The 19,052-nt window shown below is 34.3% G+C and overlaps 1 protein-coding gene across 1 annotated transcript in view; it reads right to left on the bottom strand.

The window, feature by feature from the left end:
- The window catches only part of ADAMTS19 (ADAM metallopeptidase with thrombospondin type 1 motif 19), a 126,302-nt gene that overhangs the window by 52,007 nt on the left and 55,243 nt on the right, over positions 1 to 19,052 (bottom strand). Inside the window, exon 8 of the mRNA XM_031507285.2 lies at positions 8,724 to 8,829. Within this exon, the coding sequence (XP_031363145.2) occupies positions 8,724 to 8,829 (106 nt within the window). The remainder of the gene's footprint in view (positions 1 to 8,723; positions 8,830 to 19,052) is intronic.

Below are 19,052 nucleotides of genomic sequence, written 5' to 3'. Positions count from 1 at the left end.
AACAAAGAAGACAGTGCTGTATTTTAGCAAGTAGTACTTCGTGTCTATATATAGAAATAAATTATATTTTTAAGAAAATAAATGGTACTTATTTTGTGTTGCATAAGAACCCATTCTGGTTAAAGGCTATATAGAGCAGATAAAATATTCAAGTAGGAAGTATTCTATAGAATGTTTTCCCTAAATAAAATATTAGCAACATTTAAGTTCACACTATGCAATCAACACTTTTACCTCAGTTTTAAAGTATTTTGAGAAACAGACCTGGTCCAATAAACTCCACTAACAGTATAAATCAAGTCCACTGAAAAAAAATGTTTTTATCTAAAAAAACCTCTAACACTTGTTTAAAGGATTTTTTAATGTGATGCCACATATAAAACTGGAATAATTTTTGCTAAATATTTAATATGCAAGCAGAAATAGTACAAAGAAACATCATTTAATTCTCTGTATTTGGAATTAATAACTCAGGCCACTAAAAGTAGAAGAAAAGTATTAGTTCAATATTTCATTTAAAAAGCAATTCTTTTACAATGAACTACTGCTGGAATTCTACGTGCAGAGCTGGAATCAAAAAGGCAATAGCATCTCTCCTGTCATTTTAGAGAACAGCTTATATTCTTACATTCAAAATGCAGTGTCAACATACTGAACAAGTACCAAGTACTACAATTTAACTTGACCTCATTTTATTACAAAATAAAATTACAAAATCAAAGCTCTTTTAAGCCTCAAAAGAAGATCCTCAGTCACTATACTACCTTTAAATAGGCTAAATAAGGTTATGCACACACCTTCTTGAAATAATTATGTCTGCATTGCTATTTTATATTTCTTCTCACAGTAGGACACAAAATTCTTTTATATATGCAACTTTCATGAAAATGTGCATTTGCTCAGTCACCCCCCCCCCCCCCCCCCCCCGCCCCATGCTTCCAGGTAAAAGCTTTTTATTATTTATTCATTATTTTGTTTGTGCTTTGCAAATGGTAGATGATAGCCATCACCATCCTATCACACTTGAAATTGCAAGTAGTGCACCTGAACAAGAATGATGTTGTTAAACCAGAAACAGGCAAAGAATGGACAAAGATTAAATAGTATCTAAAACTTATTATACAAGTAATTAATTAGGTTAGCTCAGATGGATAATAACTTTAGGCTTATCTGTAAACAAAAAGCAAGAGAATCAAAAAAATTAAAGGGAACAACTAAAGGTCAGATTTTCATAGTCACTAACAGTGAGACAGATTAGGAATAAGAGGCAGATTAAGAAAAGTGCAAGAGCAAGTGCTGGGTCAAGGAACCAGCAATGTTCAGTATGATAAATAGAACGTTCTGTATAATAAATAGATTCCCAAATACTAAAGGATCTATTTATTCCAAGTCATATATAGAACAAGAGTGTGAACTACAAATCAAGTATAATACTACTAGTTGAGCTCAGGGAAGACTGAAAATTACTAGAAAACTTTCCCCTTGTTAAAGAAAACCCCTGAATGCAGTTGCCAGTTTATACGTGTGATGTGTGATGGGATCACATTCCATTTGATTTGTTAAAAATTCATATTGGTACAAGTGATTTCTATACAGTATTTGCAAATTCTCTTCAACCATTATCCTAGATATTTTTCCATTTTGTGAAATAAGTCACTAACATAATAAATTCTTTCACCTTAAAAATAAAAATAACTTTAAAAAGTATTATTAATAACAAAGTGTTATCTTCCTTTTTATTTCCACTGCTTTCCATTTTTAAAATTTTGTGCAACAGTACAGTAGAACGATTGAAACTTTTTAAACTATGGACCCCAAAATTACAAGGTTTAAAAGCTTATATGGAGTTTTTAGAGTACAATGATTTTCACATGAGTTTGTCTGATCTGAAATTCTGCAGTATCATGAGGATGTATTTCATAAGTGAAAATAACACCCCTTATTCACTATCACAGACAGACAGAAGCTACACTACATTCTCAGTATTTTTATTGCACTTTTTCAACAAAATGTTTTATCACACTGCTATCTTTATAGAGAAAAATATATAAAAAGACCAGCCTAGTAGAAGGATTTTATAAGCTGTTATATTCTGGCTTGTTATTTTTTAAATCCCAGTTAGTGAAGTATTATGTGTTTTATGATTTTCATATGTCCTTTAAAACATATGAGGGCATCACAGATGATTGAATAAATGGGATAAGACACTGTAAATTAATTATTTAGCTGAAAGTGAAAGGCAATTGACCAGCTACAGAAAAATTTTAATGGTAAAAGGTAAAATATGATTTCTTTTGGAAAGAATTTTTCTTTAAAGGAAAATCTACCAAACAAGGAAATTTCAATCTTCTTGTTAAAAGTTATATTATCAGAAAAAGTAAAAATAAATAACTTTATGCAGCTATTATTTCCCTTTTGTGAATCATTGCACATTCTCCACAATGCTGTAAATTCAGATTACATTTTCAGACTTAAAACAACTGGGTAAAAATATACCACGCATATTACTATAAGGATATTGGCATACTCTGGGCGCTGCTGTCCAGCTGACCTGGCAGCTTTTGCAGAACAGCTTTCTTCTCTGTAACTCCAATACTTCTAATACCATGCTTCATGGTGCTGGATCTAGACAAACTACTGAGCCATGGTCCTTTGACTGAAGTATATAAATAATTTAAAGGTTTGCTGTGACAGATATATTTAGCATCATAACATGAAAATATACACTACCTCTTCCTGAAGGTTTTTTGCAGAGATTATATAATACAGAAGTACTGGCTTCTGGCAGAAACAATACCCATGCCACATCATTGAGCTATCATAAACTAAGTGAAGAGCTATAAAATTGAGGTTTTGTATTATCAAAAACATTGACATCGTTACGATCTTTTTGTCAATTTTTTCACAGATATTTTAAATGTATCAGACTATCAATTAAGCTTTTGCATCCTGTAGGATGTTTTGCAGTTACTAATTGTCTAGTTTACAAATGTTATCCTATGGAAAATTTAACATAAAATCATCCTGGAACAGTATAACCTGGTAGAAACACAACCCTTAATATCCTGCCACAGAAAGAGTTGACTAATCTAAATTTCATGTAAAAAAAAAATCCTATATTTACATTACTAAAATGCTGATGAAGTTCTTCATCCCTGTCTCAGTGCTCCATGTCTTCCTGAGCTGTTTCTTCAGCTGTCTTGCTACCAGCAAAAGGGTGGTGATGCTTTATTTCTCCCAGGCATTGCAGTGATGTGATGCACAAATGTGATTAGAACTGGATCAACAAAACTAATTTTTTTTCATGGTTTTTAATACCAGAAACATTTTAAGTATGAGTAAACATAAATGTGAAGTATGTAACAGACTTCATTATTTTATGTCATCTGTAATCTTAAATACATTTTGCTGTACAATTTTCAGGCCACTGAAGTTTGGAATTATATGTCCATATGCCCAGTAAGATCCTAAGCTGATTTAAGCCAGCATAAGTATATGACTGTGGAACAAAGATGTCTACATTGATATGGATACAGGCAAAAAAGAGACTATCAATTTTTAAAAACTTACCCACTAAAGCATGAAAATGAATGTAAGGTAATCTCAAGGACTTGTGTGCTTGAGCATCTAATATACATACTTTGAATTTCATTACAGTAGTTAGGAAAAAAAAAAAGAAAACCCTTTCAAGACCACTCAGTGCACTGTCAGTTTAACTCCAAGTGTTTAGAACAGTTAGTACCTTATGGATACTATTCCTGACCTATCAGGAAAAAAAAAAATACAGTAATGAAACTACTAGGATGATTTTGTATAAATCATGTTTGAAATAGAGAATATGTAATGCTGAAATGCAATACAAAACTAAGTCTCCTCTAATTTTTATCAAATAAAAAACACATTACCTTTCTTCTCTAGGAGTAATTTTTAAATTGTAGCTTATTAAACAAATACAATGCTTTATAGATAAATATGCCTATTTTTTTTTAACAAAGAAATTAGAAAATATCACAGATAATAAAGCAATACAAAAACAAAAAGAAAGCAATACAAAAATAAAAAGAAGAGAACCATAGAATCATAGAGTGGTTTGGGTTGGAAGGGACGTTAATCTAGCTCCAAACCTGGAGCTCCAAATTCCATGGACCAGGAATCTTCCACTATACCACGTTGTGGTCAAAATTCCTCCCTGCCTGGTCTTGATCAACTCAACATGGGGAGTGCACAACTCTGGACAACCTGTTTAATGCCTCACTACCCTCACAGTAAAAAAAATTCTTTCTAATATCTATCTAATCTAAACCTACACTTGTTCAGTTTATCTCATTCTCCCTTGTCCTGCCCTTGTAAAATGCCCCTCTCCAGGCTCTACTGCAGGTCTCCTTTTTGTCTGAAAGGTGCCATAGGCTTCCCCCAGAGCCTTCTCTGCTCCAAGCATGACCACATTGCACAAAAAGCAGGGAATTATAACCATTTCTCTGTAAATCTGTCATTACACCAATAATTATATAGGAAAGATGATTGCCTGTATCTGTTGTGCATTACTTTTAAAATCACTACAAAGCTCAGTTTTTCAAACAGTAGCTGTACTTTTCAAGCTGTTTTACGGAAAGTTAGGCTCCTGTCTCTACACTTCACTTGACTTTGATGTGAACAGAAAACTCATTGGTGACAAAAACCCACCAAAACAGTCAAACTCTGACAGTAGGTACTCTGACAGTACCTACAGAGAGATTAATATCCATATCTATGTATCTTGGACTGAGAAACTCAGCTTTAGACCATTAGCCAAACAGAACAGAAAAAATTAAGAAAGAAGCAATCAGAGAGAAATGAGAGACTCTGCAGCTGGAATAAAGGCACAATGACAAGAATTTCCCCTGCACTTTCTATCCAATACCCTAATAGCCCATGGGGTTGCATGGAAGAGAGAAGGAAGTAAGATTATTTGGGGACAGGTTACCAGCACAACTTCCACTGACACTGTGGGACCCTTGATAACCTGAGGGAGGATTACATACAGCTTTTTAATATAGTCACAAAGAATATATGCTTTTTGGTTATTAACCACTAAATAGGTGATTCAGAAATTCCACAGACTCCCTGTTCATCACTACAAAATATGTGATAGAATATCCTGAATTTTAATAACAGTTACCTCTCATATTTCCAAAATGCTTGTCAGAAAAAGAATGCAGATGTGTATAACATTAATTCTGAAGAATTCCATCAGTTTCTCTTTTAAGAGGTTAAGATAACTTCTAAACTACATTTAGAACACTTAATAAGTCTAAATTAATCTATTTTAAGATGCAGAAATTTACATCCATTCTTTATTTCTCCATCCTTCAAAAGGAATAATAGCCCATAGAGGATCATCATTTAAGTAAAATCACATGAAACTTGTTAACCTCAATACCAGCAATTCTCATTCTTGCCCCTGTTCTTAACACAGAGACAATATCTTTTAATTAACTATTGTTAGTTTTTACTTTGTAATGTGACCTCATTGTGTAATTACCTATTTGCTTAGTAAATTTATTTTAATAAATAGAATATGTTTAAAAAACCCAAATCCATTAATGAGATACAAATTTTAATAACTGATTACACAGATAGAGTTCAAAAATCAACTGTTGACTTACATTAATTCTTAATGTCATTAAAATATGATGTGCATTCAGATACACAGGGCTAGAACAAACATGCTATATTGCAAATTAAGGTTTATTCTGCTATTGTAATATTTGAGAATATTTCTCTTTTAATTGGAAAAACAAAACAAAAAAAAAAAACCGCCAACAACACAACATTTTAATAAACATCCATATATCAGAATGTATTTAATATAAGAGCCTCTTCTCCCAGGCAGCTAGCAACAGGACAAGAGAACATGGTCTCAAGCTGTGCCTGGGGAGGTTAAGGTTGGATATCAAAAAAAATTTCAATGAATAAAGATTATCAGAACTTTATATTCATTAATACAATGACAACTGGTAGTGTCTTTCTTTCTATATGCTTTCAGAAAATGAAAATCAACAGCATCTATATTTCATAAGTTTTGATTCTATTTGTATGATGATTTATGGGCAAGAATAATATTTGTTGTACAGAATGGAACAGAGTTGTTTTTTCTTTATCCTTCAAGAAGCAAAGTCTTTGAGAAAGCTTTTGGTTCTATGCTGCTGAACTAGACTCTTCACAAGAGCAACTAAAACGGTTAAAGATATTACATACAAAACAACCAAGGTAGTAGTTAAATGACCTCAAGATTCAAAAAGAGTTAGTGAAAATTTTCTAGAAAAGATGATGTCTCGAAGGAATTATTAGTGACTGGTCTATGGTGAGCATTTAATCTCTGCTTCTGAGGAAGCTAAGAATGAGTAAGACAAATCTCTGTAAGAGATACTCTAGATATATTTGAATCTGCTCAAGTCTTTCCGATAGGATCTGCATTCAAATGTTTGTCTTCAAACATTTTTATATTGTCTATCCACAAAGATTCAGCTGATTCTAGCATCCTCTTTGCAATTGCCAGGGCCAGGATGGCAAACAGATACATTCATGCAGAAAAAAAAAAATATCTCTAAAATGTCACCTTATGCTCTTTGGTGCAAGATCACTTTATTTCAGTCTGCTACAGCTAAGGACTCTGACTCCATCATAAAGCAGGGATGTATGCCTCAATGCCTTTGCATCTTTTGCACTGGGGGATGCTATTTTTTTTTCCTTCTATACACTATGTGGTTTGTTACAAGCCTTCATTAGTCTGGATCTCTTGAAGAAATGCCTGGTTCAATCAACATCATGTCTTTTACACTGACATAATATTTGATTAAGTCTTTATTTCTAATTTTAAAAATACTTATTACATTACTCACAGAAAATTGTGAGGCTGTCTCTAAGGATATCCAAATGCCATTACTACTGTGAGAATATGATGGCTGGGATACCATCAAAATTGGTTTTTTCCAAATTTATTTGAATTAGTAGAAAAGGATTTGAAAGCTCTGGAATTTCTTATGTAGCCTTGTAACATTTTTTCCCCCAGGATTTATGTATCAGCGATGTAAGTTTTATGTTCCTGTAGGAAGATCATGAAAATTCTTTCTCTTTCATAGTCCAGCTGCAATGCAAAGCCATGAAGATATTCCAAGTTCACAAACAAATGTAACATAGGTTATATGGAAGAACTGCTAGCAGCAATAATGAGCTTCTCTGTCTACCTTGTTTAATGTACTGCTTGCCATCTAGAAGACATTAGGAAGTCAAAGATAGGTTTGATTGTCTTCTGCAAGACAAAAACCTTACCACTATGCAACCACATAAACTTTTTAAGATCAGTATCCCACATTCACAGATTTGCTATTGCACAACCAACACACCACCCATAACTTTGCAAGAACATTACCTATCACCATTTTTCAGGGAGCATAAGATGGTGTATTTCTTGTTGATTGAGATGCCTCATTTTTCAAATACAGTAATTTTGCAGCAAAGGCTTCTATAATCTAAAAATGCTTTTATTGTGTTGCTCATAAAGCAGTATATATCTTATTTTTCCCTTTAGGTCTTTCCTTTATTGCAACTATCATGCAAGCAGGCTGGCTTATATTAACCAGGAATATTTTTCTGCAGCTATGAAAATGCAAAAAAAAAAAAAAAAACTCAAAAAAGCTAAAAAAACCTTTAAAATACCAATTTCATTCAGCAACTTATACTTGTGTCTGTCTTTAAATAATTGCTCTGTATTTTCTTATTTTGCATCCAGAAAAAAGCAATCAATAAAAATATTTCAATTTCCATATTTTTCTTGCAATTAACTTAATTTTTCAACATTAGATGCTAGGATCTCCATTCTCAGGAAGCTTGAACCGAATTTAAACCAAGTCACTTTCAATTCAAAGTATTTGTCCTAAGATACCTAACGGCACATTTAGCAAAACATCCCTCTCTGTTGTCACTCTGAGACTGATATTATAATACAAATACACAAATACCTGGCACAGACACTGCAGAAAACAGAGTAATACATATGGCCCTTTTATTTTAGTTAAAAGTAAGACATTTTCTATTTCTTTTTCTTTACAAGTAGTGAAACCAAGAATGAAGTTCAAATCTAATTAACAGATTTAATTGCTGCAAAATATTAATTTTTTTACTTTGAGTTAAAATATTTGACACTGAATGAGTAAAAACATCCAGCCCAATTGTGAAGGACAGCTAACTTCACCTTCATTTTGCTATCCTTTGCTTCTTTTAAGATGAAAAACATTAATGTTGCAATGACCAATTACTATTCTACACTATAATGGGATCTATCCTGAGAAAGCCAAATTAAATAAGGGCTCTTCCAACTTATGATCTCATTAAAATGTTTGTTGGCAACAATTGTTAGAGTTGGATCTGTTACACAATACCACAGTCAGCATAGAACAAACATCTTGGGGTACCTGATTTTCCCCAGACAATGGCAGTCTTTCCAGTCAATTTATTTATTTTGTAGCTATAAAGATTTTTTGTATTACTTCAAGTCATAAACATTTTCTTAAGTTGCATACCATATATTGATACATATTATTATTAACAGAAACACTATTTTTTAAATTTTTCATTTAATTTAAATCCCCTCCTTATAGAAAGAAAGGAAAAACTGAAGCACACAATCAAATTAGTTTAATCAAATGCAAACAAGTGCTAGGCTTTAATATCCACATACTTACTTGTGACCCATTTCATGGGCAATTGTAAAAGCCAGATTCAGACCATTGTCCTCTGCAATTATACATTTTCGTTTTTCACTGCACATTCCACTCAGGTATGCTATACCTAGGAAACACAACCACCACATTCAATTATTTTTTGTCATTACTAACTTTATATATTATGGCATAATTAGACCCAAACAAGACTGAAACCTTGTTATGGTCAGAACCATCCAAGTATATAAAAAGATATCTGAAAAAGGTTTACTTACTCAATTTGCAACCAGTGGTAATATTACCTCACAGTAATGATTACATGGACTGCAATGTATAGAAAATGCATTCTTTAAAAGCATTGCTCAGTACCTTAATGAGATGTGATAGAACACATGTATGAATGTCAGTACTGCTGTAAAGGAAAATAAATGTCTGCAACAATGGAACACAAGTTTGAACAGGTATTTCCTCTGACAGAAGAAGAGCACAAAGCACAGAGTTGTGCCCCTACATTTATGACTATTAATTACTCATAAAGTGTTCAGCATGTTAGTGGTTTTAAAAATGTTAAAAAGAGTCAGATGTCCCAGAAGAGTTCATAGGAGACTGCAGCCTGTCAAACACATTTACTGTAGAAGCTAAAATGCCTTCACTACATAATACCTTAGCTTTCAAAAACCCCATGAAGCCTTAATGGTAGGGTTTTGAGTTCAAGCTCAGCTTCTTAAAAGTAGAGTGTCTGTAACTGTAAAAGCTTGAGGAACATGAAGCTTAATTTGAGTAATGGTAAATTTTTCAGACCACAAACACATTTAGCAGGGACGATTGTCATCGTTCATCGTTTGAAAATTTGGAGTAAGCAATCAAAACACTGTTTCAAGTGTTTGGCCTTCTTCCCAGGAACTTCCTTTCAATAGAATGGTGCCCTCCAGTTCAGCATGTTTGCTGGATTATTTGCATGTAAAGGTCAAGTTTGAAATGTTTGACAGTATTTGAAATTTAGTCATAATTATCATTCCAATTTAATAAAATAAGCCATTCTTCTTACAGTCCAAATATCTGTCAGTCTATGAGCACAACACTTCACCCACAAGTAGTAGTAAGCCCATCACTATTCTGCCAACTTTTGAGTATTGCCCTCAAAAGAACTGGCTGAAAGCTTTTGGACACAGAACTTTTGACAAAAAATGCTGTCCAGCACTGAACAAAACAATAACAAATTAAATTGGAATAATGCAGAATATTTCAACTTTTACTATTTATTTCTAAAATAGGGAATAGCCATCTGGGATACAAAAGAAAAAGAAAAATCTGGTCAAGGAAAAAAAAATGTAGTCCTTCAAATGAGACCTCATGCTAAATGTAGGTGTCACTTATACTAACTTGAATGAAAAAACAGGGAAGAAATGTTTTATTTCAAATATGTTATGTTGCAATGATTGAACTATAACCAAGAATATTTCTAAAATAATCTTGTGCCTTGTAGTTCCACAATTATATGTATCCTCTTTTAATATTTGATGACCGAACTAAGAAAGATAGAAAGACTTTTAATGCTGGAGCTTGAAGCAGTACAGCTAGTAACAATAGCAGAATAAGTGAACATCAGGGTCCTGACTTCAGCCATCATCGTGAACTTAAAAATCGGTCCAACAAAATAGAAAAATCACTCTTGTCACAGACAGAACCCAGTACTGCATTTTGAAGCGCCGGGAGCGATCCTTTATTATAATGCAAAACATTCAGAAATACCTTTCTTGCTGTGCTGGTTTTGGTTGTGATAGAGTTAATTACACAGTAGCTGGTGAGGAACTTTTGGGCTCGTGTGAGAACAGTGAGGGTAACACAGGGAGGTGCTGCTTGTTACTGAGCAGTGGTTATACAGATTCAAGGCTTCTCCTCCTCCTCCTCACACCACCTCACCACCAAGAGAGCTGGAGCTGGACAAGAGCACTGGCAGAGGCTCAGCACAGATGACACCAGCTGAGCAGATACCCCACACCCTGTAGCACTGTGCTCAGCAAAAGGAGGAGGCAGGGGGCTGCCAAGGGGCTGATGCTCTGGAACTGGGCAGCCTTTGGTTGGTTGGTGGTAAGCAATTGTTTTCAGCAGCATCACTTCTCTTGCTTGGCATTTACTTATCTCTCTTATTTTCCTTCTCATTACTGCTATCATTATTACTGTTATTTTTATTTCAATTAGGAAACTATTTTTAGCTGAACCCATTGCTTTTTCACTCTTAGCCTTGCAATTCTCTCCTCCTATTTCACTGTGTGTGGGGAGAGAGCTAGCAGCTGTGTGGTGTTTAGTTGCCATCTGGAGCTCAGTCATGACAGTGTTGATGGCTATTCTCAGCTGGATAAAACTTAATTACGGGTACCTACAGAAAGAGAATTCCCAAACCTCTCTCTTCCTGATGATGCTCAGTACTAACAGAACACTGTATAATAATCTCTAGCTTTCTCAAGAGAAAAGAAGTCCCCTAACCTTCTTCTAACCTCTAAAGTGGCAGGTTTTCCATACAACAGCATGAGTACTACCAGTTGCTGTCCACTATTCTGATTGCCCCTCCTGCTTACTCCCAAAGAATCATGAATGTTTCAATTTCATATCTATTCTGCAAAAGAAGCAGTCAGCATTATTAGAATTTTTTAATAATACTCATATATTGATAATATAATACTCATACAATACTCAAGTAATGCTCATATATAGCCTCACATATCACCAAACAGGTTTCCATACTTGGAGCTCTTTGAAGAAAATTGATTATGTTTGAACTTTATAAGTTTGGCAGACAAAACATAAGATTTATATTTCATTGAGATTAAATTAGACTGCTGATTCTAGAAATGTCTGAAAGCATCAAAAGCAATTAATGCCTTATGACTTCTCCCCTATTAACCAAATTCAACCTTCTTTGTGCAAGCCACATTCAACAGCAACTACCGAGTGTAAATCAGCCAACTACTAGCTGTGAACTAGTCTCATGTCTTGTTTTTGATTATGAATTTCACATGTAGTGAAAAAGAAACTGACTTTAGTAAGCAGCTGCTCTTGCTTAGTTGTCTGTGCATTAGGTAACAGACAGAATTTCTTTAAATATACTTTATGTTCACTGAAGCTTCCTGTGGTTTATTAACACAGCTGGAACTGCTCCAAGGTTAAATCCACATTAAAAAAAAGAAAAAAAAAAAACACCAAAAAACAACCCCTAAAACAACAACAACAAAAAAAAATCATTGGAAAATTGCTCCCTTGTTATGATTTAAGATATTCCTAGTGAACTCCATAGCCTCAACACACTGTTTCAAATTAAAATACTTAGTATCTGAAAAGTATTAGCCAGAAATCAGTAACTTTATCTCATTGACAATATAGGGAAGGATCTGATTATTTATCTCTAAAAAGATATGGTTTGAAACAAAAAAAAAAAAAAAAAAAACTTGATTGAATACATGTCAAATATTAATATATTCAAATTACTCCCCTCTGTGGATAACTTTTTCTCAAGTTAATTCAGAAGGAAATACATGCCACATCAATTAGATGAGTAAAGCTGTAGCTTTGTGCCTGAGAAGAAGCTCACAAGGGACTACATTTTCTTATCAAATGTGTAAATATCCAAATGAAATAAATGCTGATTCAAAAAAGTGGAATTTTTCCCAAGTCATAGCAGTTTATTACTCCTGCTACCATTAGAGATGGGCACTTCATTCTACAAACTATGACAATTTTTTTTATTTGTTAATAACATCTTCATCAAATCACCAACCTAGTTATTCTTTCAAATTAGGTGCACATCTACAACCTCTCTGCTGAAAAGTGCTGGTTGATCTGACAGGGATGTTACACTTAACACCTCACCAGCTAAAGTATCTGAACAAGTCTGTTAGATTTACCTACTCATTCGTGGCCAGCTGCCTTTAGCATAAATTCCTCTACCTATGTTAAACAGGCAATTGTCAGCATTGCTCCCAGGAATAAAAACTCCACAGTAAACAAACCCCAAACAGAATCAAAGTAAGAGACATGCTGTCGAGATTACAAACATTGGTCTTCCTTACAGTTACCATAAAACACATCAGTATGACTGTAGTACTGCATTCTAAAAGGCTAGCAAATGGTTCTTTTCCTTTTACAACAAGCACTGTAACAATAGAGTTCATATTCTGGAACTCTAACCACCCAAATTACTTAGTCATCCCACTTAACATTTCTTTTCCTCTGAACTTCCTTGGTTTCACAAGACATTAAAGATTTTTTTTTTTGTCATGGTATTAGCCATGTGTTTATTCAGAACCTCCAATAGCATGATCTTCTTTTGAAATATCAGTGGTGCACAAAACTCACAAGCCACTACAATAGAAGCATAATTTAAAGCCCCAGTACATCTGGCTTTTGGTTCACAAATAAATATCTTACAGTAAAAAGTACTTTAAAAAATATTTTAAACTAACTGGAAAATCAATGGCCTTGTCAGCATGAAGAACATTATTTAACTGTCCTTGATTACTAATCTAACAAATTATTTTTTTAGCAGACCAGATGCTTTTCTTAAAAAGCAGGAGAAAAAAGTTTTCCACCAAGAGGACACTTCAAAGTCTAATTAGCACAAGCTGTTTTGAAGAGGGTCACAGATGACTTCCAGGAAAAACAACTTTTGTCAGTTGTCTGTGAATCAGCAGCTCTTTACTACAGCATTATTCAAAACAAGACAGTTAACAATCAGAAACCTCAAATACAAAATGCAAAACCCAGGAACATTTTTTTTTTCTCTTTTTAAGTGAGAGATATAACAGTGAGGGAAAATATACCTATATGGGTGTGTGTGTTTTATCTTCATAAACACACATCGCTGCAAGACATCAGAAAAAATAATGGGATAAAATCAAACAGCTTAAGTTGCATTATTCCCAAATAGATCTTAAATTTTATTAATGCCTTTTGTTATTTTATTGTTTATGTGCATCTTAGAAAATCCATGCTTTCAGGAGAACATGAATAACTACACTAATTTTTATGTACTAATAAGCGTGTGATTTTATGTTTCAGAATAGACTGCTAAGCTTATTCTTATATGTTGAAACAAACTGCTACACTTTAATCCTTTGAGCAGGGAAAAGTACTCAAAATGGAGAGTGAGTATGCATACCATATTTGCAAAAATAAATTCTGAATGTGTGTTTATTCAGTTTTAGGCTTTTTGCTCTTGGAACATCTGAAGAGTCCACAGGCCTCCAAGATGCTATTAGAGGGATAGGATAGCAAAAGTGCTGGAAGATACTAATTGTCTTCCAAAATGCAGCCAACATGGAAAAAAATTTCTTACAAGATGAATCCACAGAGGAGACAATAAGTAAATTTTCCCCACTGCCTATTCCTGGCCTTTGCTGACAAGGGATGTAGGGATGCCCTGAGCTAAAGGCTGGCTGCATTGGTACTGTCAAATTTAACAGCCAGCAAAGTACTTATTCTCTGAATTTGGGTATTCCTTCTTACCTGCATCTACCTGGGTCCATAATGTGTCATGGCAAATAACTCTAGAGTGTAGTTGCCTACAACAGTACATATTTCTGTTTTTATGAAGACTGCAGAGGGGGTGTTCCAACTCAAATACAAAGCTCTGTTCGTCTATTCAAAGTCATTTATGCCGTCCTAGATCTCTGTCAGCAATTGCAATGATCAACTGAGAAGATCTAGTGAATTTAGCAAATCCTCTGGCAGAGTCCATTTACATGTATGTGACATCTTATGTCCCACTGCATACCTTATTTACTCTTGTACTACTACAGTCTTTCTTTATAGTCAAAAGGACTACTGTATCATCGGTTAATAGAAGACCAACATAAATGATTTTTCTGTGGTTTCCTCTTCTTTCCTACTGGGTCCCAACATTCAGTTTACTCAGCTGATCATGGGGACCAATGTTATCCTGGGTACATTGGGAAGAGCATTGCCAGCAGGCTGAGGGAGGTGATCCTGCCCCTCTACTCAGCTCTCATGAGGCCACTTCTGAGTGCCATGCGCAGTTCTGGGCCCCAAGAAAGACAAAGGGCCACTGCAGAGGGTCCAGTGGAGGACACAGAGATGATTTGTGATCTGAAGCATCTATTTCATAAGGAGAGACTACAGAGCTGAGCCTCTTTAGTCCAGAGAAGAGAAAACTTAGAGGGGATCTCATTAGTGAATATAAGTATCTCAAAGGCAGGTGCCAGAGGATGGTGCCAGATTCTTTTCTATGGTGCCCAGTGACAGGACAAGAAGCAATGGCCATAACCAAAACACAAGAAATTCCACCTCAACATGAAGAAAAACTTCTTTACATTGAGGATTTCAGAGCACGGGAACAGGCTGCACAGGGAGGTCATGGAGTCTCTGAAGATATTCAAACCCACATGGATGTGTTGCTTTCTTACCAGCTCTGAGTGAACCTGCTTTTGTGGGGGGATTGGACTGGATGATCTCCAGAAGTCCCTTCGAACCCTAACAATTCAGGGATTTTTGGAGAACTGGCCCTTATCTTTAGAACTAAAAACCTAAAAGATTGTCTGATCTCTTTCCTCAGTGGCAGCAAAGCCCACAACTTCACACATATAGGCTGAAGAGTAGTATTTTTCTTAATGTGCATTACCCTGTCTATACTTCCATCTTCTCTTTCACTTCCTTTTCAGTATCCTGCCATCTGTGAACAATTCTTTCTGTCAGTTTTTTACTGAACTATCCAGAATGCCTCAAAGTATATGAAAGCATATGCAGGCTACCGCTATTCCAAATAATTTATGAAGCAAAGCATCTCTGAACTCAAGGACACTTTCTTCTAGTATAAAAACTGCCAAATAATTCCCATGTCTTCTTTTTTAACTTAAAAGCCACATACAAAAATTTCTTTAAAATGTAAAGGAAAATATTTAATGCCATGACACACTGTAACATGGTCACTGAGTACAGTTAGCATACTTTTAAAATCTTTTAATTGCCCCCTTTTTTATTTTTAAAGACAACATCACCAAGTGGAAAACATGTCCATAAAAATATGCATGAACAGGAAAAGACACAGATGGAAATGAAAACTGCATCATATTAAATGAAAAGCAGAAAGTCATAAATTTGAGAAAGTCACAACTTCCTTTTCTCCTAATTTAACCTTCTTTCTGTAATCTAAAAAGAGAAAAAAACCCAACTTGAATAGATTGTATATAATTAATGTTAAGGAGGTCCTAAATGGATCTACTCAGAAGAAAATATGAAAAATTGGATATGAAGTTTTCTGCAATAAAAATTTTCTTTTCTACATATTTTGTCATACTACGAACATGAAAGAAAAACCAAAGGCAACCTTTCTAAGAAGTAATTCAATCTTCTAAGAAATTGAAACAGTTTAACTTCTTCATGGCATAATTTTCATGAGCCACTTTTCTGGATGTTTGTTTTACATGGCATAGAAAATTAATAAGAATCTTGATCTAAATTTATAAATTAAACATTTGGAGGGAAGTAGAAATGTCTATTTTTAGGACTTACACAATAAAGACTTTCAGTTCCTAAATTACTTGGGTAAATTATAAGAGTGCCTTATGAAACCTTCATGGAACTGCTGTATACAATCAAGGTGACCTTGAGGACACCTCACTTAATTTGGCAACAAATCTGAATGAGGCTCACCTAGTAAAGGGAAAGTTTGTTACTTAAAGAGCCAGCAACAGGTTTCAAGCTTAGCATGATAGCAGCTCTTACCAAACACATGCATAAATAAGTTAATCTTGACGATATGCTTTTCACTGATGCATTGGATAGACATGACAGATACGCAGCTTACTTTGAATCACATGCCACAGATAATGAGTTTGGGCCTGCTTCCTACCATAAAACTTTATGTACAACAACAAATGCCTTTGTTCTCTACCAAATGGTGAGATGGATGTCAGTGAACACTGCAGCATACCACAGGAAGTAATTTTAATAAGTCATTCAAACTTGTTTTCTGTTTTACAACTTGTTCTACAATTACATCTTCTTTGAAGGTGGGCAATGTGACAATGCTGCTTGTGAGTCTTTCAGGCTTTCCCACACAGACCCTGCTATGAATGAATTATCACAATGACTGGGAAATACATAAACCAAAGAATACACTTCCCTTTTACTTCTTTACCTTTGTGACTGCATGCACTACTACTGCAGACTGACACGCACACTTGTGTAGTGCTGCAAGGTGCACATGCTATGAAGACTGTATCTTATTCATTTGACTGTCTCTACGCTTCTGAGCACATACATATATTCACTTTTCTGTTTCTTCCCTTTGGTCTTTATTTAGTTCATCTTTAATTTTTCATTTTCAAACTTGTTTTCTTAAATAAATCTGTTTATTAAAAAAAAAAATACAGTTTGATTTCTGGTAAGAAACACCTAAAAGAGGTGTGATAGGCAAGGGTGATGTACTTAAAGCTCAGTGTAGGGAATGACTGACCACAGCTGCTGCTGCAAAGAAAACTGAACCCAAGAGGGACTGGAGAGCTAGTGTTAGATAAATGCCTATATCAGTTTAGTGAATTAACTGCTTGTGGAAATGTTTATGGCTGAGTTAATCAAAAGAGTGTGAATGGCTTCTTGAGTTAGCCAGCCCAGCAAGGGGTAAGTGCGTATGTAGCTCAGCTCAAAAGAGAGTATAAAAACTGAATAACTGACAAAATGAACTTTGAACAGAGCAATGGGCTTGAGCAGGCTTTAACACTCATATTCCTTCCCAACACCAGGGGATGCTCAGCATCATGACAGCGAGCCTGTGAGGGCAAATAGTGAGAATGAGATTTGTGCTGTGATCCCACAGTATATTGCAAAGGCTACATAATGGCTTGCACTGATTTCAGTATATTGCCATATCATTCTGCTAAATCAAAATCCCACATAATATCAAATGTCTTCAGGTAAGTACATTTTGTTTTAAATATTAAACCCTCCTCATGTGGAATATCTAATAGAACCTGGTCATAGAATTCTGACCCTTATTAATTCAGAACACCCACAGAGGTAAAAGATAATTTCTATTATCTTTTTTAAAGATAAAAGAAAAACTAATAGTGGTCTATACAGCATCTATACAGAAGCAGCCTTTACTAAAACATATTCTCTTTCTTGCTGTTTTCAGCTTGAGTCAGTTCTGTAATCCACTGGAAATAAATCTCGTATCAGAGCATGAAGTAGCTCTTGAAAATTTCACAAAGCAAGTGGGACCACTGTGAACATCTGGAATATGTAAGTGGCTATCTGTGTTGAATAGTGCCACACAAAAGTTTGATAGAGGAGTTCTTGAAAGTGAAAATTCTCTCTGAAGTTATTGTAAGAGAATATTATTCCTCAGATGATTTAAAAATAAATTTCCCATTGCAAAAACAGATAACAGAAAAAAAGTATTATGACACCCACATTTTTCCTTCTAGAACACTTTTTTAAAAAATAAAACACCTGATATATGGGAACAAATTCTCCATGCTTAAACAGCCTGATTAGTGTTGGATTATTTATATCTAGTATTTGTCCATTAAAAAATCTGTAAAAAATAGAAAAGGGAAAAGGGAAAAATAAGAACAAAAGCTTCTAACCTCAATTCAAAGGGACATATCTTTGCCAAAAAGGCAAATGAAATTTTAGTTTGCCAAGAATATCACAGTATAAGAAATGTTAGTATGAATACCTGCTACTACTAAAAAAAAGAAACTGACTTCATTTGATGAAGACAACTCTTTCTAATAATTTTTTACAGCTTTTCTCTCAGATGCTTTCATGCTGCTGCCAGTTTTTAAATTACCTTTTTTTTTTTAATTTAATCACAATTTAAACATATTTTTATAAAAATAACATATAGAAAGGCTTGGTCAATTTAGAAAATATCTGGAAAAATAAAATTAAATGTCTGGAATATAGGAAAACACCCCAACATTTTCTTTTAAAATATTTTTTAATGTCTTATCATTTGATGTCATAGGCCTGTGTTTAAGGAAATAGGAAGCACAGAAACAGCATGTTGATGAAAATGCCGATATAAGTCTAAATTTTAGACTTCCAGGGAACTATGCAGGGGCTTTAAAAGTTACCATAGTTTCCATGATCAATTCTGAGGCAGTCTTTATTTTCCAAATGGACATTTGATGACATCTCTGTAACCTTAAAAAAATTCTGCTGGCCTTAAAACTTGAGTGCATATGTAATTTTGAGATTTAATGTCCTTCATTATTTGTTAACAGAAAAAACAAAACAGCAGAAAATACTTATTGCACTCACATTTTAATGTAAATGCTGTATGTTTACAACTCTCTCTTGTCTCTGATTCTGCCTCTGAAAAAATTTGAT

Source organism: Lonchura striata, chromosome Z, assembly GCF_046129695.1.
Source record: "Lonchura striata isolate bLonStr1 chromosome Z, bLonStr1.mat, whole genome shotgun sequence".
In the NCBI taxonomy this organism is placed as follows: Eukaryota; Metazoa; Chordata; class Aves; order Passeriformes; family Estrildidae; genus Lonchura; species Lonchura striata.
The sequence above is the reverse complement of the archived record's forward strand: the minus strand, read 5'-3'. Positions and strand labels throughout refer to the sequence as shown.